Here is a 23095-nt window from a genome sequence, read left to right on the forward strand (position 1 = left end):
AAATGACCTTCTAAAAGGGCTCTCAATCTGGCCTCTGGTAGATGTCTGTCGGGGTTTCTGCCCAGCCTAGACCTTCCTCAGGAGAGAAGACGTTTAGGGCTTACAGTGGGCTGACTGGTGGCCCCAAAGATCTCAGGCTCTAATCCCTGGGACCTGAGAATGTTACCTTACAAGGTAAAGTTTTGCGGATATAAGGATTTTGAGTTGAGACTATCCTCGCCCTAAGTGCCATCTGTAAGTGTACTTATAAGTGAGAGACAGGAGGAGATTATATCCAAAGAAGAGGCGGAGGCAGTGACCACAGAGGCAGGACTAGAGTGCTGCACCTACAAGTCAAGGGATGCCAGCAGCTTCTGTGGTTAGAGTCTTTTGAACTCCTTGGCTTTTCAGCTCCTAGGCTGTAAGATTTGAATCCGCAAATGCCCCAAGGAGAAAAGCTGCACCAAATGTCAAGCTTGCGTCTGTGTTTCCCTTCTCTCCAGAACTTGGCCCACATGTCTTGGTGTCTCTCTAACATTCAGATGCCAGCGAACAGATGTTTTCTTACTTTATCCAGGTTTTCTAAAATTTCTTTAGACTTCACCTGATCTTATGTTATTATTGAACTACCATCTCAATTACCCCTAGGAAGAAAATTTACAACTTTTAGAGAAAATGGAACCCTGGTACAGTGTTGGTAGGAATGTAAACTGGCACAGCCACTGTGGAAAACAGTATGGAGGGTTCTCAGAAAACTAAAAATAGAACTACCATATGACCTCGAAACTCAACTCCTGGGTATAAATCCGAAAAAAACAAAAACACGTGTTTTCAAAAACATGTATTTGAAAAGATACATGCACCCCAATGTTCAGAGCGTCATTATTTACAATTACCCAGATATGGAAGCAACCTAAGTGTCATCAAGAGATGAATGGATAGGGGCTTCCCTGGTGGCGCAGTGGTTGAGAGTCCGCCTGCCGATGCAGGGGACACAGGTTCGTGCCCCGGTCCAGGAAGATCTCACATGCCACGGAGCGGCTCTGCCCGTGAGCCATGGCCGCTGAGCCTGCGCGTCCGGAGCCTGTGCTCCGCAATGGGAGAGGCCACAACTGTGAGAGACCCACGTACCGCAAAAAAAAAAACACAAAAAAATCCCAAAACAAAACAAAAAAAACACCCCGTGGGTAGTCAGAGGAGAGGACCGTCACAGCTCATCCCCCTGTGTCGTGTGCCAGGCATGATCTGAGCACTTGTACACGTGTTAACTTATTAAAATACTTCTAACAATCCTATCAGGTTGGGACTACCATCACCCCGCGTACAGACGGAACAAAAGGAAACAGAATATGGTGTCCTCCTTGTGTTCACAAAGCCCGTTAACTGGCAGAGGCAGGACTTGAAGGCCACAGTCCGGCTCCCGAGTCCATGCCATGCTTTACAGCCTCCAACTTCTCAGGTTCATTCCTAGAGCCACCTGGGAAGGAGGAACCAGGCAACTAAAGACTGGGTTTGAATCAGACTCAACGTCTGACCAGCCACATGATCCCGAGCAGGGGGCCTCGCCTCTCTGAGTCTCAACCTGGCTCCCTTGCAAAATGGGCACATTAATGGGAACGTCAGCCTTCAGCAATGCTATGACGAGTATCAGTGTAGCATGTGTGAACGGGCTTTGTAAACTCTGGAGTGTTCTGTGAGGTAAAAACTACCCTCTATTCTCATTAGAGGGAATTCATTTCATAACCTGCTCCCGGCTCTTGAACTTTGCTGTGCATCCAGTCAGTGCTGGATGATCTGGAACCAACAGCTGGTCTATTTATGGCTGAAAACCCACAGGTCATAGGAAGACAGCAGCACCCGAGCCCCTGGGTGGCCACAAAGATAAGGTCCGTGTCTCGAGGACCAATGACATGGTGGTCACTGAAGGAACAGGCCCCCTCCTGCCCCTTCCACAAGTGACAACTGAAAACCTTGGTTTCCCCAACACCCTGATCCAAGATCAACCCGACTCTTTGCCCAACGTTGGAGAAGTACCGGCGTGTCCTGCAGGCCTGGCTGGCCCCCTCTGACTGTGTGTTGCCTCTTTCCACAGATCAGTGCCCTACAGCAAGGCTACAACTAGGTGCTGTGCCAGACCCTGTCTGAGAGAAACTTAGAAATCACCTCCCTGAAGCACGAGGCCGAGAACTTAAGGAGGGACGCCGCCATCACGTCAGGTGAGGCCCTTCTGCATTCAGGCCCCAGAGCTTCTGCCCTCCCCCTGCAGACATCACCAGTCAACCAGCACACCTGTGCCCTTGACCTGGGTGCAGCCTCAGGGATCACCCGTGTCGGTGCATTAGAGTTCTCCCTCAGTGGAGGTTTCTTGCCACCCAGTTCCGAGGGCAGGGCCAGGTAAATATTTGAGAGAATGGTATCTCTTGGCTACAAGGTCTCCTGAGCACTGGCCCCACCAGGGAGAACACAGGTCGCCTTGTGGCTTGGGTGGTTCCACAAAGCAGCCTGAGTGCAAACTAGAGCGTGGACAAAATGGGGTCACTCCTTTAAGGCACCCATGGTCTCACCCATTTCAGCCGAGTGCACTTGGGCCCAAGGGAAACCATTTTCTAATTTGATCAGAGGTGGTTCCCTGATAAAGGGCTTGGGTTGGGAGAGGGGCAGCCAACGCACAGCTGTGACTGAGCTTTGATTCCCTGGATTCCTTCATTGCTTCCACATGTTTCTTGAGCTCCTACTAGGTGTCAGGCCCCGTTCCAGGCTCCGGGGAGGGAGAGCCAAGCAAGACAGTCAGATTCCTGTACTCACAGATTCGAGAGGGGGTGACAGACAATAAAAGTAAACGGATGAATAAACAAGCCCACTTCAGAGAGCAGTGGTGCTGTGGAGAAAATAAACTGTGTGTCGTGGTGTCCAGCGCTTCAAGGGGGGAGGCCAAGGGGGACCAGCTTAGTGGGTGTGCAACCATGGAACTCAGGTGGGACTTGAACCCGTGGGCTGGGACTCGAACCCAGTCAGAACCCACTATCTTTTAATCGAGATCACGCATCTGGTCTTGGGACTTAATAAAGCTCAGGTTCTTTATGTCTCATCGCAGAAAGAATCCAGTGAGAGACAAAGTAAGAAGTGGATTTCTTTAGAGAGAAACACACTCCACAGACAGAGTGTGGGCCATCTCAGAAGGCTAGAGGCTCCCAAATATGGGGCAGTTAGTTTTTATGGGCTGGGTAATTTTATAGGCTAATGAGTGGGAGGATTGGGACAACTCTAATATTTTGGGGAAGGGGCGGGGTTTTCCAGGAATTGGGCCAACACCCACTTTTTATTTTTTATTTATTTATTTTTTTTCTGTACGCGGGCCGCTCACTGTTGTGGCCTCTCCCGTTGCGGAGCACAGGCTCCGGACGCGCAGGTTCAGCGGCCATGGCTCACGGGCCCAGCTGCTCCGCGGCATGTGGGATCTTCCCGGACCGGGGCACGAACCCGTGTCCCCTGCATCTGCAGGCGGACTCTCAACCACCGTGCCACCAGGGAAGCCCCACCACCCACTTTTTGACCTTTATGGTCAGCCTTGGAACTGTCCTGGTGCTGGTGGGTGTGTCATTTCGCTCATGTATTACAATGAGCCTGTAATGAAGCTCCAGTTCCCCTGGAAGTCGAATCTTATGCCCCCTTGGACCTAGCCGATTCTAACCAGTTCATGTTGTATCCTCCACGGCTATGTCCTTCTTTTAGAGAGCACCTGTTTCAGGTGGGCAAGGACAAGCCAAGGGCAAGAGAGGCTGCATGGAGTGAACAGGGGATTGTGGGGCTGGGCAGGGTCGGGGGGTCTGCGTTTTTATTCCAAGGGTGTGGGGAATCCAGTGGAGGTTTTTAAGCAGGAACTGACATGCCTAGAGACCTGAAGAGGATGGGACCACTCACAGACGAGGGGAGGGAAAGAAGCAGGTGACAGGGAGGAGGCAGTGAGCCTCGGAGGGGCACATCACTCTGAAAGCAGCCAGCGCGTAGCAGGAAACATGCCCACAGCTGTAGAAGGCAGGCATAGCATTGAGTCGCACGTGAATCCCCATCTCTTTATGAATCTGTGCTTTTCTTCTGCCTCACTCTGCAACTTAATCACACCCAGCCCCACCCCCTGCTACCCCCAGGTCTCTGCTTATGCTCCTCCCTCACTTGGGATGTCCTCAGATATTTTCTGAGCACCTCCCCCAGGCTAGGTGCTGTTCTGGGCACCAGGAATGGAAGGATGAACTCGCTGGTCCTCACCTTCCTCCCGTATGTCGGCCAGTGAAACCTCATCCAAGCATCGAGCCTGTCTCAGATCCCTCCTTCTCCAATCAGGGAGTCGGACAGACCTGGGTTGGGATAACTCTTGAGATGGGCTGGACCCACTCAAAGTGTGGCAAGCCCCAGAGGGATTTCCAAGTAACTGAACTGTGTCCTGGAGGCAAAGCTCATTTTTCAACTGAAATTCTGGAGCATTTTGTGCTTTATTTCATAGACATTCTTGATTGATACCTACCACTAAAACTAGGCCTGATGTTCTTTCAAGAAAAGAACTGTAGGAGATAACCCAATACCACTGCATTTATGCACCCTTCTTCCCACTTTTATTCAAAATGATACTACAATGCAAGAGGGAAGAGATATGGGGAGATATGTATATGCATAACTGATTCACTTGGTTATAAAGCAGAAACTAACACACCATTGTAAAGCAATTATACTCCAATAAAGATGTTTAAAAAATTATGCTACAGTAATGGAGTAGTTATCTATTACTGCATAACAAGTTACCCCAAAATGTAATGGATAAAACCCCAACCAATATTTATTATCTGCCCCAGTATCTGTAGTTCAGGAATTTGAGCGGGGGGTGACTTAGTTCTCATGAGTTGCAGTCAAGATGTCGGCAGGGGCCTAAGTCATGTCATGTAAAGCCTCGGGGGGAGCCTGAGGATCCCCCTTCAGAATGGCTGCTCATGTGGCTATTGGCTGGAGGCCTTAGTCCCTCAGCACACATGCTTCTCTCTAGGGCTGCTTGAGTGTCCTCACGACACAGCAGTTGGCTTCCCCCAGAGTGAGTGATTCAAGAGGGAGCAAAGAGTTGGCCACAGTGTCTTTTATGACTCAGCCTGAGAGGAAACAGTCCGTCATTTCCACAGTATCATATTGGTTACCCATGGCAGCCCTATTCAGGGTGGGAGGGGCTACACAGGGCATGAATTCTAGGCGGCAGGGATCATTGGGGCCATTTTGGAAGCTGGCTGCCGAGAAAAATAATAGGCGCCATGGAACAAACATAATTTAGCCACTTTGTGTTCTTGGGACATACCGTCTCATTTGACCCTTACAATAACTCTGTGTGGGACAGACAGTGGGAGGTGAAATAGCTTGTCCAAGACCACCAAGCTAATAAGTGGTAGAGAGGGGTCCAAACTCAGAGGACTGTGAAAACCAACCACCCCATCAATAGCGTCCAGCAGTGCCCTCTGCCACACGCCCGTCTCCTGGCCTCTGGAGAAGAATTCCTGGACCTTCCGTGTGCTGGGCCTCTGTTCCCCAGGCCCATGTTGTGGCCTCTCCTCCCAGGTTTGCCCGGCCTGTGCCCACAAGGGGCCCCCAAAGGTTTCTCCTCTCGCTGGTGCTGACTGCCCCTCATTCTCACTGAAGCCTCAAACCCTGTTCCGTGGACTTTGCTCTCATTCCCATTCCTGCTCTGGGACCCTTGGAAAAAGCCTCCCCAGTTCTAAGCGGGCACCGGTGGTGGCCCAGGATTGGAAGGTCTTGTCCGAACATTGGCTGACAGCCATGGTGTTGCCAATAATCCTTCCTGCCTCTTTGACCTCCATGAGTCTTTTGTTTTGGTTTGTTTGGTTCTTTTACAGAGATGGTGTCATCTTTGCAAAGAGACGTGTTAGTAAAGGATGGTCATGTTCAACAATGAAAACAGGAGGTGAATCAACTGAAAAGTGAGAACAAAGAAAAGGATCACCAGCTCGAAGCCCTCAGCTCCAGAGTGAGTGTCGGGTCATCAGCAAATTGTAGCTGCGAAAAGCAGACACAGTGGAGTCACATGACACACGGTGGTGAGATGAGGCCAGTGCCCAAGGACAAAGGGAGGGTAGTTGCTGGGCAGGTGGCCAACTTCTCTGAAGCCTTTCAAAGGACAGCATGTATGTGGCTCAGAATAAGCGTAATAGATTTTCAAATCCAGCAAACATTTTCTAACCCCTATTATAAATGAGTTTGTTTATTCCCAGCAACAAACACACCTATGAGCATATACTGCCATTGCAAAGTTTAATATTAAGGAGAATACGATCTCTCTGTGAGCACGGATGACCACACGGCTGCATCATGGTAACAGCACCACTGGTTCTCATAATTGTCTTCAAAGCAGAATGTTTGAAGATCCAGATGCAAACATGCAGACTCTCATTTCTTCCTTAGACTTTAGTGTGTAGAATGTCTCTATGGAAGATGAACGTGGTAGGCAAGCAAAGAGCTTTTTCCATGTAACTTTGACTATTTGCAAATCTTGCCTTCAATGCTAACTTTAGAATCCTGACTCTATCGGATAAGATTTCTCAGTATTTGCATGATGTGCCTGTTTCTGTGAGTCAAGGTAAAACCTCAAAGCTTTCATCTCAGGTGGCAACTCAGAGATTCCCAGAGGCTACCCGATAGCTAGGTCTGCATGGGGGTGGGGTGAGAACAGATCTTGAGGTTCCAAGGAAAAGGCACAGTAAGTAATACCTGGTACGTAGTACCATACCCAGTTTGGAGCTGGTGAAAGGCACTGCATGAGCTTTGGGATCAGACAGACCAGAGCTTTCTTTTATTGTAACTTATTTGGCCTCCATTTCCCGATCTGTGAAATGGGGATGACAAAATCATTTTCCGAGAAGTGGGAGGCTGGTTTTAGTTGTGCTCTTCTGCCTCTGCCCAAGGTCGGCTGCCTGGCCAAGCCCTCTGCATTCGTTTCTCCCAAGCAGAGTGTCTTCCCAGGCATGTGCTATAGCTGTTTAATGTGGTGTGTGTGTGTGTGTGTGTGTGTGTGTGTGTGTGTGCTGGGGACGTGAAGGGGATGCAGAGCTTGTGCTATGTAGAAGGAATCTGCAAAGACAGCACCTGCTTGGCTCTTCTACCTCCTGAAGTGCATTTGGATGATTTTGTCCCCGTTTCCCCTTCCTCGTTGACAGCGGAATGAGATCCCTTCTCCTCTAGACTGTGCTGGCCAACAGCAGAAGGGCTCGTCACCACCAAGGGTACTGCTCTTGTGAACATTTGAGATGCCTTTTTTTTTTAATGACATACATCATGTGTGTTAATTTTAGAAAAATAAGTAGATGACATTGAGAAGAAAAAATAAAAAGAGAGGAGAGGAAATGCTACCTTGAGAAATCAGTGTTAATATTTTCATGTATGTTCTTCCAGTCTTGTTTCTATATATTGCCTAGAAATCAATCAATCAATCATTTTAGAGTGAATTTATACTATGCACATTTAAAAAAATTTTAAATACGTATTATTTTCCCATTCTAATAAATCAACACTCTTATCATTCGTCTTAAAAGCTACATACTTTCTCCTGGATGTACCCAGTGTTATAAAGTGGTCTGCTGTGCTAAACAACACTTGGGTTGTTTCCTCTTTTTTTTTTTCTTCCACTGTTACTGACAATTCTGGGAAGAGCATCCTTGAAACTACAGATTTACTTATTTCTCCAGTCATTGTCCTTAAGGTACATTCCTAAAGTGGGAATTGCTGGGTCAGAAGAAGGCACATCCATCCTTATGCACTTAATGCCTGTTGCCAAGCCGCCCTCGGGCAAGACAGCTCCGTTTTCCCCTCCACACCAGTCGGGGCAGTTGTGTCTTTGAGATGCAACCTGCACAAAAGCCCTAAAATAGACCTGAGCTCACTGGCCCAGCCCCCTGCACCCTCACCGGTCACAGCGTGAAAACATCCCAATTCCTGCACCCTAAGTACCCAGACTCTACAAAGCTGGATTTCCCCTGCAGTGAAGCTTGCTGGCTTTTGAAGAGGAATTTAGACGCTCTATTCCTCAGAACTCATGAGAGGGGTGAACTGGGAATGACTGCAGGATCCCGTGCTCCCATCACACAAATGGTCTCGCCTCTCAGAATTCAGAGGTGTGATTGGGTTATACAGCAGGAAACACTCCTGGGCGTGAACACAGGTACTTGGGACCCCCAGCCAAGCCCCCGTGGCCTTGTCCATTTTATGCACAGTGCTCAGTGCTGAAAGAAGAGTTACAGAAGGAAGATGCCCAGAAGGAGAAGTGGGAAGCCTAAGAGAAAGAGTTAAAACTCTGCAAAACCGTGCGTTGAACCTCCTGACCCCTCGGTGTCCACTGAAAGCCTAGATTATGGCCTTGAGGGTTTTGGAGGGGTTCCTTGGCCCATTAGCTAGCACAAGCTCTGGGGCTTTCTGGGTGTTTGTGTGTTAATGTAGTCTCCTAATTCTTTGATTTGCTGGCCTCAAAGAGATGGGTGAAAAGACCATGGAAAACACACTCTCCCCAGATTTTCTGGGCAGTTGGCTCAAGGCCCCTCATCAGGTTTCCCCTGGGGAAAGGGACGGGAAGTGGCCACCATATGCTGCTAGAAATTCACCGTGGTCCCTACCCCTGGACTTGTGATGCCCAGACTTTCATGATCCACTGTCACAAGTTTTATCACAGCCCTGAGCACTGTTATTAACACAACTCTTCTTGAAGTATTTTTGCTTAAATACATTCAATTTTACAACAATTCATAAAAACAAAATAAAAAGCAAATGTATCACTGGCCTTGTATGGAAGGTGAACATAAAAATCAATACAGTGAAAAGATGACCACTCAATGTAAATGTTCACCCCCTGTACAGGCTTGAACCCTCGTGCACATCACCAGGCATACGTTTTCCATCCGTTGGGAAGGACGGTGCCTGGGACGGGGCGAGGAGACGTGTGTTCTTCTCTCTGTCAGGAGCACACTTCTCTGCCTCAAATGAGAAAAAAGAAAAATGTCATTGTTCTTTGCTTCCAAACTGTGCCCATTATGTCTTCCAAACAGCCCTTATTTAGATTGAACTCAAAAATATACCCCAAGGAAAGAGATTCTAATGAGTGGATAGGTATCTTGTACTGTTTAATCCAGGATCCATGCTGATCTTCAAAAGAAACTCCAATTTTCCCTCACCCAGCCCTTTCATTGCATCCGTTGAAAGAAAGTCTACTTTGCCTCAAAGATGTGGAATTGTCCCCCAAGGGAAGGAATGAAGCGAATCCCAGACTCGGTTTCTGCCTTAATGAACCAGATGAAATGAGTTGTGAAGTTGACTTCCCTGTTGTTGGAACTCTTTCAGCAAATCCATGACATGGAAAAAGAAATGAGGAAGCTCAGGGTGGAGCTGAAAAGGAGCAGTACCGAGCAGAGCCTGATCTCTATGACGCTGTGGGAAAAGAGCAAGGTATGGCAGGGACAGGTCGGCCTGGGAACCACTCTGGGGCAAGCACTCCACCTGCATCATCTCTGTTCATCCTCACAATGACCCCATGCGGTCTATACTGGTATTCACCCCACTTTACAGTCGGGAAAACTGAGGCTCACAGAGGTGAAGGAAGTTATCCAAGTTCACTTGCATAAAGTAGTTGTGGCAGAACTTGAATCCAGGTCTGCCTGACTCCAAAGCTCCTGTGTGTAACCACTACCCTAGACTGCCTTCAGATCTTAATTGTGAAATTATCTAAGAAAGAATTGATCCATTAAATCAAGTTTGCCAATGATGTTGTTCCAACTTAAATTCTCATATTGATTTTTTTGGTCTTTTTGTTCCATCATTGAGAATGTTTTTAAAAATCTCAACATGTTTGTAATTTGTGTTTCTTCTTTTAATATGAACGATGTTTGCTTTATATGTTTTGAGGCTGTGTTACTAGGTGCATATAAATTTAGAATCCTAACACTTCCTGTAGAGCAAAACTTTAGATCATCATGAAATGTCCCTTTTCATCTCTAGTAGTGTTTCTCCCTTAACGTCTCCTTTGTCATTTAGCTTCATCACTGGCTTTCTGTTGGTTAGAGTTTTCATACCATATCTTTTTCCTATGTTCTCTGTCAATTTTTGTCTTAAGGTTTAGACATATGCCTTCAAATAGCGTATCATTTTTACAAAATCCAGTTTGACAATCTTTGACTTTTAGTCCATTTATATTATGTAATTACTCGTGTACTGGGGTTTAAATCTACCTTCTTGCTCAATACCAGTTGTACCATCGGTGCTATGTTCCTTTTTCTCTCCTTTCTTGCCTCCTTCTGAGTGGATGGTTTTCTCTTATTCCACTTTCCCCCTCTATTAGCTTGGAAATATTTCACTTTTTTACTATTCTTTTAGTAATAGTAAGACAATAGCATTCATCCTTGACTCACCAAAATCACACATTAATTAAGTTTTTCACTCTTCTACTATTCTCTTAGTAGTCATTCTGAAGACTACAATATGCATTCTTTTTTTTTTTTTTTTTTTTTTTTTTGCGGTACGTGGGCCTCTCACTGTTGTGGCCTCTCCCGTTGTGGAGCACAGGCTCCGGACGCACAGGCTCAGTGGCCATGGCCCACGGGCCCAGCCGTTCCGCGGCATGTGGGATCCTCCCAGACCGGAACACGAACCCGTGTCCCCTGCATCGGCAGGCGGACTCTCAACCACTGCGCCACCAGGGAAGCCCTGCATTCTTAACTTACCAAGAGGCAATAGTAGTTGATAATTATGCCCTTCTCCTTGACAGTGCAATGAGTTTCAAACACCTTAACTTCACTTACCCCCTCCAGATTTATAAGCCATTGCTGTCATTTTCTAAACTCCTCTTGATAGTTAATACCCCACAAGACATTAGTAGTGTTTTGCTATAGTCAGTATTATATCCACACATTACCCTTACTGTTGCTTGTCTTTTCTGCATCTCTGATCACCCACCTGGGTTCATTTTTCTTGTGTCTGAAGAATACCCTTTAATGTTTTCCCTCATGGTGGCTCTGCTGATGACAAATTCTCAAATGTGCCTGTGTATCTGTCTGGAGATGTATATTTAACGTCCATTCTTAAAACACATTTGACTGCATATTGAATTCTACAATGGCAATTCTTTTCTTTCAGCACATTAGATACAGCATTAGATATGTCACTATTGTCTTGTGGCTCCTATTATTTCTATTTAGAAGTCATCTGTAAGCCTAACTGTTGTACCTTTGCATAATCTGTCTTTTTCTCCAGTTGCTTTTAAGATTGTCTTTTCCCTTGATTTCCAGCAGTTTTATTATGGTTTATCTAGGTGTGGATTCAGTTTTATTTACCTCGTTCAGAGTTCGTAGGGGCTTCTTGAATCCCTAGCTTGGTGTTTTGCCTTAGTTCAGGCGCTTGGGCTCTGTACCACACAGGCAGTGGGGAGCTCCTAAGGCTTCTGAACAAGTGACTGATGCAATGACATTTGTGGACAGTAATCAGGGTGAAAATGATCGTTACAATTTCTTACGTACTAGGCGTTCCCTTGAACATTTCATCTCTTCATCTTCACAACAGCGCTGTGATCTAGAAATCATCCTCTCCATTTTACAGATGAGAAAGTCAAGGCTACTAGTTACTAGTAAAGTAACTAGCCCAATGGCACAGTCGGTTTTGTCTGACTCCAGGTTCGTCTGACTTCAGTGACGCTGGCGTAGCAAACAGCCACATGCTACTGTTTACACTGAAATTAATGAAAATTAACTAAAATTTTTAGTTCAGTTCCTCCGTCACACCAGCCCCATTTCGAGTGCTCGATCCCCAGATGTGGCTGGTGGCTGCCGTATTAGACAACACAGCCTCGCTCAGAGTACCTGTACCGCTGCAGAAATTTCTGTTGAACAGAGCTGCCTTACAGCTGGGTAACTCTCAGAATACCGTTAAGATTGCACTGGAAGAATCTAAACTCGAGGCGAGGAGGCCAGTTGTCACAGTCCAGCTTGCATGTTAGAGGGACTGGAGGACAGGCGTGAGACCACCGAGTGTGAGGGAGGGAGCAGGGCGGCCGCTGAAGGTGCCTCTGAGGCTTGGGGACGGGAACGGGGGCTGTTCATGCAGAACACAGATAAGGGCAGAGTCCAAGGCTGGACTTGGCTTTTGCAGCACATGAAAAAGGCTGCTGACATAGAAGTCCGAGCATGTTTAGACCTGGGAGAAAACTAAGGCCCAGAGAGCTTAGATGACTTTTCCAAGGTAACGGAGCTGGGTAGAGGCTCTTCCACTGGACCACACTACTCAGAAGAAAGCTCTTAAGGGCTTTTCTGGGTCTTTTATTACATCCCTGTGATCCCCCTCTTCAGATCCCTAAAAAAACAGCCTGTGAATTTGTTTCAGCACAAAAACTTTCCATTTATTTATGAGAGTTTGCCTCATTTCCTGTTAGTGCCAGGGCCCAGGGCTCAGCAGGTGCATCCAAGAATTGAGCAGCTGCAAGGCCTACACTGGCCAGCCAAGGGTAGCGTGGAGCACGCCCAAGCTTACCGTGCGTTGACTGTTACCCAAGCAAGGGGGGAAAAGTAGGCAAGCTTCTCCACTTTAAATACCTTCCTTGGCAGGCTGCAGTTCTTAATAGACATTGCTTTAGCAAGCCTCCAGAGAGGTTACCACCAGTGAGTGTGCTCAAAGTGGTAACGACAAACAGTTATGATAATAAACCCAATCATAACATTTCCAAGTACCCATCACGAGTTATTAGAACGAGACTGTACGGCGGACATTCCCGTCCACCTTTCCTAGGTTCCAACAGTACTTAACACACTCACAGAGCCCTTAAGCACTATTCCAAACATTGAATCCCCACAATAACTCTATGCAGTGATACTAGTATCATCATCCCCATTTGACAGATGAGGACACTGAGTCACGGAGCAGTGAAATAACTTTCCGAGTGTCGTACGGCTTGTTTGGGACCGAGCTGGGATGGGAGTGTGCGGTAGAACATAGTTGAGCCCCGGGTGCAGAGCTCGGCCCTTTCCCGTAGGGGGCAACTCCCTGTGAGTTTGCCTCCACCCTGTGCATGCCTGTGACCCCTGCTGCTGGGCTGCAGCTGTCCCTACCCCTCAGGGACTCTCCCACTGCCATTAGCAGCCCCCCCAGAAGAGTTTCCCCAGAGGGCATGATGATCACATTAGCAGCAAGCCCACGCTTTCATCATCCTTTCAGGTGGAAGAGAAGCTTCGGCAGGATTCCAGAAGGAAATTGCTTCAGCTGCAAGAAATGAGGAACAGAGAAAACCTCATTAAAGCCAATTTGGAAAGGGCAGTAGGTCAGGTAGGCGTGCTGCAGAGCCCCTTCACGGGCCCGTGCTCTCCACGGAATCCCGCACCCAAGCGGCCGGCAGGGATGAATGAAGAGGAAGACGGCCTGGCTTAGTTCACCCGCTTATCTCAGGGGCAGGGCTTTGTGCGGCTTCCGCGTCCCCGTGGATTTCACTAAAGAGGCTTTTCCTTCTGGGAAGCTGCCCACTCCAGTGTTTGCTGTTGCCTGAGACCCTGACCAAGCAGCCAGTCCCAGCTCATGGCCCACGCCAGTGAACCAGCTGTGCGGTTCCCTCTTGGGAAGGGTTTGAGCTCTTGACCCCGGTGGTGTTTCTAGCACTTTGTCCTTCACATTTTTTGTCCTGACATTTACAGCGATCTTTCTTCCTCTGGGACCCCAAACAGATGCTACAGTCAGTGTCCCCAGGGAAATGCCACATTTCTGTTTGTTTGTTTGTTTGTTTTGTTTGGCCGAACCGCGTGGCTTGCCGGATTTTAGTTCCACGACCAGGCATGGAACCCGTGCCCCCTGCAGTGGCTGCGTGGAGTCTTAACCACTGGAGCGCCAGGGAAGTCCTGTCACTTTCTTAATAAAGTAAAGCCCAGAATACCACAGCTTATGCCAGGTGGAGGTGGGCAGGGTGGGGAGTGGGCCATTTCCCAGGACTCTGACCCAAGATGGCCCAGTGGCCCTTCCTCTGACACGTGGCACAGACATGAGGGCCAGAACATGCAAACGAGCCTTCACCAAAGGCTAAGGGAGAGCAAACGAGAACCCAAGATGGGGCACTGGCCCTCCAGAACACAGCCCACCGAGGGCAGCCCATCTTGGACCCCCTCCACAAGGCATCCTCTCCTGGCAGCCACGGCTCCAGGGGGACCAAGAACGTTTTGCGTGTATGTGTTTGTGCTTTTCTTTTTCTGGGAGAGTGAGTCCACCTCGTCACTCATTGGATGCTCAGAAGGATCTGTAAACCACCAAAAAAGGTTAAGAACCACGATCCTTAAAGGAGCCCTCCGTCCCACCCAGCTCAGCTCCCAAAGCCCTTGCATTTGGTAGCATCCAAGCCTGAACCATCAGTGTGACCGGAATTTGTCCCACGCACTGAACTTCAGAGGCAACCACAAGTTAAATGACGATGCTGACCCTCAGGCAGGTTTGAAAGCCTCTTCAACCAACTTCCACACCATCACCCCCGGTGTCCTTTCTCCTGCAGGGTGCCGACCCCTTAGCAAGGCAGAGAGCCCGCCAGCCTGGGCTTCCCTCCGTGCACCTGGGCTTCCCTCCGTGCACCTGGGCTACCCCTCACCTTGCTGGCACTCTGCACCCACGGCGCACACCCGCCTTGAGGGCATGATCTGCGCCACTTGCCGAGCACCTGGTCATGGCTCTGGCCAGGGTTCATCCAGGAAGACCCTCAGAGACACTGAGATTCCTCCAGGTCTAGACTCGAGAGAGAAAGGACGAACAAGGCTTCTCTGCGCTGCCTGGGCCTTCCTGCTTCACCCCCTTGTCTCCATAGCCCGCTCCCGGCCTGAGGTCCTACCCTTCCCCAGGCCAGTGACCACAGGACTCAGCCCACCGTCCAGCAGGACCTGTCCCTCCCCACCCCCACCCCCCACCCAGCAGTCCTGTAGGGCGCCTCTGGTGATAACGCGGGCCATTGCCCACAGGGCCCTCTACATAACCTCTTCCTCGGGCGAGCTAGGACCCTCCCTTGGCCATGAAACCAGCAGATGACCCAGAGTCCCTCCAATCAGCCAGCTGGCTTCCAGCAGGATGACTGCAGAGGTGTCCTTAGGAGAGTCACAATTCCTCTACTTGGCTTCCCAGAGCTCCCTGGTGTGCAGCAGACTCCTGTGTCTTAGGACCTGTTCACGTTCTCATTGATTCCGTGGCCCTTGTGGTCCTTCAGGGCTCTGTTTTAGAGCCTTTCATGACCACATTTTGCCAGTGAGCCAAAAACCCAGGCCAAGGGCCATCACGTTGGGAAATTTCCAGAGAATCTTGGGCTTCTTTGCCGTTCAAGTCTCATGAGCCTGGGGCATCTTGAACTCGTCATTCTAGAAGCCCTGATTTAATTTAACTGCGTTGTTTCATCATCCGTAATATGAAGACACCAGCATCAGGGAGGCACTCAGTAAAAACTGGCTGAACTGAAGGAGAGGACTTTGAACATCTGACTTGACAGGTGTTTCTGTTCTAAGCATTCGATGAACGTTTATTGAGTGCCTGCTGTGTGCCAGGCACTGCACCAGGCTCCGGGGACCTGGAGAGGAATACAGGAGACGTCGTCTTCAGGACACAAGGTCTAAGGCACAAAACGGCAGCAGGCAGCTCCACCTTCTCTCCCCAGGCGCCCTTGCTGATGACACGAGTTACCCGGGCTGGCAGCCTCAATGTTTATCTCACATCCTGGTGCCAACGTAGCAATTACGGAAGAGCGCTCCTGGCCCTGGACTTCCCACTGGATAATTGGCAGCAAGTGGCTCTTCCGAGAGCCCGAGACGTGTGTGTGCTGACCGTGTGCGTCGGCTAGGTTAGGCGGGCACACCTGAAAAGTCATTAAAACCTGCTGTCCCCCTCTCTTGTGTGGGCACTGCCCCTTCCGGTGAGAGGTGAAGGTGTTAATTACCCATAATGACCACTAAAGGCGTGCAGAGCCTTCTCACCGATTTCTCCCAGACCCAGCGATGGAGGTGCCTCCCCTAGCCTTGCAGCTGCAGCTGCGCCACTCACCTCATCCCCTTCCCTTTCTTTGTGCTGCAGCTGGAGCTTTTCAGAGGTCAGGTCCTCAAGGCCACTTGCGGACGTGTGAAACCATTCCAGGACAAACCTGTTTCCAACCAGACGGCTCGTCTCTCTTCCCCACTTTCTCCTTCAGGGACCCGGGGCTCCAGACACTGGGAGCATATGTTCCTGTTTTTTGTTGGTGGCACATATTTTTCACACTGTTGCTACACCATGAAATTTGTTTTGATTTTCTGGGAATTCCTGGCTTTTCAAGTAAAAGCCAGTTAAACTCCCTTGTAGTGTTTCTGTGAAAATCAAATTAAACCACCCAGGACTGTGTCTGGTCGGCAGACCCGCACGGTGAACCTCCGTTAGCCCCGCGAGGAAAGGGGCGGCCTCAGCATGGACGGTGCGTCCTCGCTCACTCGTTCCTCCTGAAGTGGCAGATGGCAGTGAGGGTGGGCCTCTGGCTGTAACGATGCCTTATTATCCTTCCGTTTATCCTCTCCAACCCTGGGTGTCAGCGCACGGGTCACAAGATCACACCACGGGCTGCTCTCAGACGACCTCCTTTTTAGGAGCCCACAGCATCAGGCTCAGCGTGATGAATCCCTCCCAGAATGCAGAAGAATCTAGAACACACTCGTGGCCACATGACAGGCCTTTGGCTCTTAAAAAACCATCTCTGATCCTGGGAAACATGCCCCGGTGACAGAGCCAATATCCACCCTCCAGAGCCATCCCCAAAACACGCCAGGACCTCCCTCCTCCGAGCTTAAGCTGAAGCCCTCCAGGTCCCCTCCCCCCAGAGCCACCCTGCATTTTAATTAATTAATTAATTTATTTTTGCTGGGTTGGGTCTTCGTTTCTGTGCGAGGGCTTTCTCCAGTTGCGGCGAGCAGGGGCCACCCTTCATCGCGGTGCGCGGGCCTCTCACTATCGCGGCCTCTCTTGTTGCGGAGCACAGGCTCCAGACGCGCAGGCTCAGTAGTTGTGGCTCACAGGCCCAGTTGCTCCACGGCATGTGGGATCTTCCCCGACCTGTGCTTGAACCCGCATCCCCTGCATTGGCAGGCAGACTGCCAACCACCGCACCACCAGGGAAGCCCCACCCTGCATTTTAAATCTTTTTTTTTTTCTTTTCCTCACCAGTTACTAGAAAAGAGCACCAGGGTCACAGAGGACAATATCAACGTTTGGCAGAAAAAGCGGACCCTGCAGAAGGAGACCCAGCTCAGCAGCTGCAAAGAGGAGGAAATCACCCAGAACATCAAGAAGCTGAAGACATCCTTAGACCGTTGCCAGGTGCCCCCTTCTCCATTCCTCAAATGTCCCCTGTGTCTCATTTTTGTGCTCCTTGTTCAGGAAATTGTCCAGCTCTGCTTTTAGTCCACCTTTTCTCTCGTTGGAGAAATCTGTTTGAGATCAGAAAACAAAGGACCTCCAGAAATGCCTCCCAGGTGAACTTGGTGTGGCCAAGGAGAAGCTGCCCGACACACTCCAAGTACTGCCTTTGGGAGGCCCCAGACCCCGGGGGAAAAAAAAAACAGCCCCGTGTTATTTCCAGAGAAACCAAAGAAACATTCTGCTCTTTATTTGCAGTTTTCTTTTCTGTCCCAGCAGTGGAAGGCTGCTCTTACCCTTATTGGACCAGAGGGTCTGGCAGAGCCCCCACTTCATGGCCCCCACGCAGGGATCCAGCTTATCACATCAGGCAGCTGCTTCTGCTTTCTCTGGAAATATGCAGCTGCTATCTGGGGAGTCTGGGCAAATGTTGGCTTGTCAGCACTCTTTCAAGTCAGGAAACCGCACTTTATGACCAGCTTGTGTGTTGATCTCAGCAGGAATTCTGTAACCAAATTTGCTTCCCCTTTCAGCCAAATCGTCCTTGGCAATTTGGCTTTGGAATTGCCTATACCTAAACAAAGGGTCTCTTTGACCATCCAGAGTCCCAATTAGAGTGCACATGAAATAAAAGCTGCCTCCTTCCTTCTGCCCCCCAAAAAAGGGAAGTAGAACTGGGCCGTCACAGGGCGGCCAACATACGGCTCTGCCTGCTTCACGGGCCCGTCAAGAACACTGCTCTGTGCGGGTCACAGCCATCAGGTGGTATTACTGGCGATGGTGCCCGGGCTCCTCACGACCTCATCTCTTTCCAGGCATGCATGACAATGTCTTGCTGTAGCAATGACCTGAAGAAGGAGGTCGACCTCCTGCAGCACCTGCAGGTCAGCCCACCTGTCTCAGGGCTCCAGAAGGTGGCGCTGGACATCTTGCGCCTGTCACTGTCCTGGCTGGAGGAAACGGAGCATCTCCTCCACGAGGTGGGGATCCAGTTCTCCAGCTCCGACAAAGGTGATTGAAACTCTTTTCTCACATAGTTACATGACTGAACTATTGCGTTGAATCTGATCACGATGGGACATCTGTTGAGGGAGGCTTCTTAGGTATGTGGCCAAGTGTTCCCTTCTCCAGACTTCACTTTGCTTCACCACTTGAGAAGCAGTGTTCCTGGAAAAAAGTACACAAGTGAGACGTGATACTGGAGAAAAAGGAGACGTGACAGAGTCAACAGGAAAAATCGAAATTACGCTCAATCTTCTCTCTCAGAAGTAACCCTATATATACATAGAGAGAGCAGAGACGGTTTTCAGAGCAGTTTTATGTTCATGGCAAAATTGAGAGGATGATACAGAGATTTCCCAGGTACCCCCTGTCCCCACTCATACACAGCCTCCCCCATGTATCAGCATCAGCACCAGAGAGGTACAGTTGTCAGGACTGATGAACCTACATTGACACATCCTAATCACCCCAAGTCCATGGTTTATATTAGGGTTCACTCTTTTTCATTTTAATTTTATTGGAGTGTAGTTGATTTACAGTGCTGTGTAGGGGTCACTCTTGGTGTTGTACATCCTATGGGTTTGGGCTTGGACAAATGTGTGATGACATGTATCCACCATTATAATATCATACAGAATCGTTTCACTGCCCTGGCCTTTCTCGCCTTCTGAGATGGCCCACGCTCTGTCTGTGGAGTGTGTTTCTCTCTAAATAAGTCCACGTCTTACCTATCACTTTGTCTCTCACTGAATTCTTTCTGCGATGAGACATCAACAACCTGAGCTTCATTAAGTCCTGAGACCAGCAGGTCCACCAATAATGAGGCCCACCCCGGGGAGGACCCAGAGGCCCTGTAAATCACGATGCTCCACCGGGAAGATGGTCCAGTCCTGAAGGTGCCTTTGATCCCAAATCTACTGCCCTAAGCAGAAGCCGGGGAGCATGGTGGGGGATGTGGTTCAGATCAGGCCATCTCTGAGCAGATTGGTGGATTCTGTGCACAAAGCCCTGGTATTAGGTCAACTCGATTTATGAGTTTCACTTCTCAGGTCACTCTGTAACTACACAGTAACGGAAAGGACAGAGAATTCATTAAAAGCCACCTGTGGAGTCCATAGAGGGGAAGTGGGGTGGGTGAAGTTACAGATCAGGGACGTGGTAATAAAGCAAAATGATGATAACCTATAAACCCAAATATCTAGAAACTGATATTCTAGAAATTGAGGAAAGTAAAGCTACAAGTTTAACAAAATAAAAAGAAGCAAAGGAGAAGCCAACTTCAAAGCCAGCCTATGCAATTCCTCCAGGGCAGCGCACATTTGTCTGATTGAAGCCTGGCCCTGCTGTTCTTCAGTGCCTTCCTATTAGTGCCTTAAGTAATCAACATCTCCAGTAATCCCTCTGCAGTGTTCAGGAATTCAACTCGTCAACCTGTGGAAACCTGTGGTTTGAGGACTTATGTTTTTTAGAAACCTTCTTTTCTTTTCAAAACTGGACATTTTTATTTCAAATAAAAGAACCTATCCCCCCCCCAAAAAAAAAGAATAGTTTCACTGTCCTGAAAATCCTCTGTGCTCCCTCCCAGCCCCCGCGCAGCCCCTGGCAACCACATATCTTTTTACCGTCGCCATAGTTTTTGCCTTTTCCAGGATATCATGTAGTTGGAATCATACAACTTTTCAGATTAGTTTCTTTTATTTAGTAATATGCATTTTCGTTTCCTCCAAGTCTTTGCATGGCTTAATAGCTCTTTTTTTCTTTTTAAGTGCCCAATAATATTCCATTTTCCATTCACCTACTGAAGGACATCCTGGTGGCTTCCAAGTTTTGGCAGTTATGAATAAAGCTGCCATAAACGTCCACGTGCAGGGTTTTGTGTGGACATGTTTTCAACTCCTTTGAGTAAATACCAAGGGCGCGGTTGCTGAATCGTGTGGTTAGAGTACATTTAGGTGTTTTTTTTAATTTTAATTTATTTTATTTTATTTATTTTTGGCTGCGTTGGGTCTTCATTGCTGCGCATGGGCTTTCTCTAGTTACCGCAAGCGGGGGCTACTCTTCCTTGTGGTGCACGGGCTTCTCATTGCAGTGGCTTCTCTTGTTGCGTTGCATGGTCTCTAGGTGCGCAGGCTTCAGTAGTTGTGGCACGCGGGCTCAGTAGTTGTGGCACACAGGCTTAGTTGCTCTGCGGCATGCGGGATCTTCCCAGACCAGGGCTTGACCCTGTGTCCCTTGCATTGGCAGGCGGATTCTTAACCACTACGCCACCAGGGAAGTCCGTAGAGTACGTTTAGTTTTTAAGAAAACCACAAAACTCTTTTCCAAAGTGGCTGTTTTGCGTTCCCGCGAACAATGAATGAGAGTTCCTGTTGCTTCACATCCTCGCTAGTGTTTGGTATCTTCACTACTATCATATTTTGTGTGGAACTTCCAGGGCATTTTCCCATGGAAAGAGCTGTGTGATTCTAGGCAAGTTACTTCCCCTCTCTGTGCCTGTTTCTTTACCTGTCAAATGGGGATAATAGGGAATACTCACCCCGTAGGATTTTTGTGAGGATTAAAATGCATTGATATATGTAAAGTACTTAGAATAGTACCTGGCATAAAATAGGCACTACCTATCCACGTGTATTGATTTTTTAACTTTACAAAAGAATAATGTCATATTATACCCAATTTCCTTTAGTTTCATTCCTAACAGTACATCTGGAGCATCCTTCAATGTCAATACACACAGATCTACATCATCGCTGTCACTGATGGCAAGGAACCCCATTCTGAAGGATGTACCGTAATTTATTTAGCCAGTCCTCTATCATGGGCATTTAAGTTGCTTCCAGTTTTTCACACTTAATAGATGAGGCTGACATAAATATTATTCACACATACCTGTTCATCTTATCTTTATCATCCTAGATGTGGAAGGATATGAACCACTTTCATTCAACAAAGATTTATCGCAGGCCTCCTAGATACCAGGCACAGTGCAGGATGGAAATATAATGGGGTCAGAAACAGGTAGAATCCAGGTTATGGGGTATATGGATGTTGGCTGTAAAATTCCTCCCTGTTCGCTGTACATTTGAAATCTTTCATTATAAAATATTGGGGAACTAACAGGCACTCTCCCTGTGCTTGTAGATCTTAGGGTCTCAGGGAGGAATAGGGTGGGGCCTTAACTGAAAAATCTCTCACATGTAAAATTTTAATCATGACAGTTGCTTTGAAGAAGTGCAGGGCTCTGACCTGGTCAGGGACGGCAGGGCAACTGCAGGGTGCATAGGAGTTATTTGCCAAAGAGGGGAGGGGAGGGCATTCTGGGTGGAGGGAGCAGCGTGGTGGGATCGAAGGAAGCATGGAGAACTCAAGGGGCTTAAAGAAATGGAGGCGGAGGGCAGGGACTGGTGAAGGAGGTCCACAGGGGCTGTATCATGTTGTGGCCGGGGGCTTGCAGAGCCCTGGTAAGAAGCTCTGCTTTAACCTGAGAGCAGAGAGAAGCCCACGAAAGGTTTTAAGGAAGAAACTGATGGAACAGGCTTGCATTTGGAGACAGTCATCTTGGCCACGAGTGGAAAATGTACAGGAAGGTGGCCAGCACAGAACCCCGGGAGAGCAGTTAGGAGGCTGTCACAAGACACGATGGTGGCCCTCACTGTGGCAATGGAGGGGACGGAGCAAGAGAGAAGATTCCAGGGGCATTTAAGAGATGAATCAACAGGCCTCAGTGATGGAGTTAGATATGGCTAGAAGGGAAGTGATGGAGAGAAAGGGGGCTACAGATCTCCAGGTTTCTGGCTTGTGTTAAAAGTACAGATGTGGTTCCTTCACTAAAATCCAGAGTAAGGAATGCAACAGGAGGACCAGGTTTGAGAGGGAAGATGAGTGTGAGGTGCCTGTAGACATCCAAAGTGAGGTGCCAAGGATGCAGCTGTCACCCTGGATATCCAACCGTATCAGTGATGTGGCCCCGGAACCCAGAAGAACATGTGCCACATAGCGGGTGCTTAGTCAGATGGGATGGATGGACGGGTGGATGGATGGATGGTGATTAAAGCCATACGTGTGAATGGTATCACTAGGAAGAAAGTATTGAATGAGAAAGGAGAGCCCAGGGCCACACCTGGGAAACTCCAACATTTACCGTTGATCCTTCTTGCCAAAGCGCTCTCCAGGGAGGCTGCACAAACTTGACATTCTTGCAATAATGAATGAGAATAGAGGAGTGATTTTCAACTCCGGTGATTAAACAACCCCAGCCAGGATATGTCTAAGGTAATCCAGAAGGTGGTGCAAATTTCTTTTAAATGTGTTTAAAAAGAAAGGCAAGGCTTCCCTGGTGGCACAGTGGTTGGGAGTCTGCCTGCTAATGCAGGGGACACGGGTTCGAGCCCTGGTCTGGGAGGATCCCACATGCCGCGGAGCAGCTAGGCCCGTGAGCCACAACTACTGAGCCTGCGCGTCTGGAGCCTGTGCTCCACAACAAGAGACGGTGCGATAGTGAGAGGCCCGCGCACCGCGATGAAGAGTGGCCCCTGCTTGCTGCAACTAGCTGAAGCCCTCTCACAGAAACGAAGACCCAAGACAGCCAAAAAAATAAATAAATAAACAAATGTGGGGTTTAAGGAAAAAAAGAGAGGCAAAATCAAGATTAACTTTTCTGTAAGTGCCTGCCCCTCACAGAGAGCATAGAGAAGAGGGGCGTTGCATTTCT

At 48.7% G+C, this 23095-nt stretch overlaps 2 protein-coding genes across 4 annotated transcripts in view; both read left to right on the plus strand.

Moving 5' to 3' along the window:
- LOC308611498 (uncharacterized protein) overlaps positions 1–17993 on the plus strand; it is a 192446-nt gene extending 174453 nt beyond the window's left edge. The window contains exons 3-5 of one of the 3 annotated variants that reach the window (XM_081260246.1): positions 2072–2195; positions 5868–5998; positions 17191–17370. In XM_081260246.1, coding sequence (XP_081116372.1) covers positions 2072–2124 — 53 coding nt within the window. In that variant the 3' untranslated portion in view covers positions 2125–2195; positions 5868–5998; positions 17191–17370. Of the gene's footprint in view, positions 1–2071; positions 2196–5867; positions 5999–13234; positions 13318–17190 lie in introns of those variants that run through there. The other 2 variants (XR_014014919.1, XM_081260245.1) reach the window with 2 other exon arrangements.
- Positions 17994–18196: 203 nt separating this feature from the next.
- The window catches only part of LOC308611523 (forkhead-associated domain-containing protein 1-like), a gene marked incomplete at its 3' end in the record, with an annotated part of 51829 nt that continues 46930 nt past the window's right edge, over positions 18197–23095 (plus strand). The window contains exon 1 of the mRNA XM_081260263.1: positions 18197–18393. Within this exon, the coding sequence (XP_081116389.1) occupies positions 18204–18393 (190 nt within the window). The 5' untranslated portion in view covers positions 18197–18203. The remainder of the gene's footprint in view (positions 18394–23095) is intronic.

This window comes from Mesoplodon bidens, assembly GCF_964165515.1.
Source record: "Mesoplodon bidens genome assembly, contig: HAP1_SCAFFOLD_120, whole genome shotgun sequence".
NCBI classification, from domain to species: Eukaryota; Metazoa; Chordata; class Mammalia; order Artiodactyla; family Ziphiidae; genus Mesoplodon; species Mesoplodon bidens.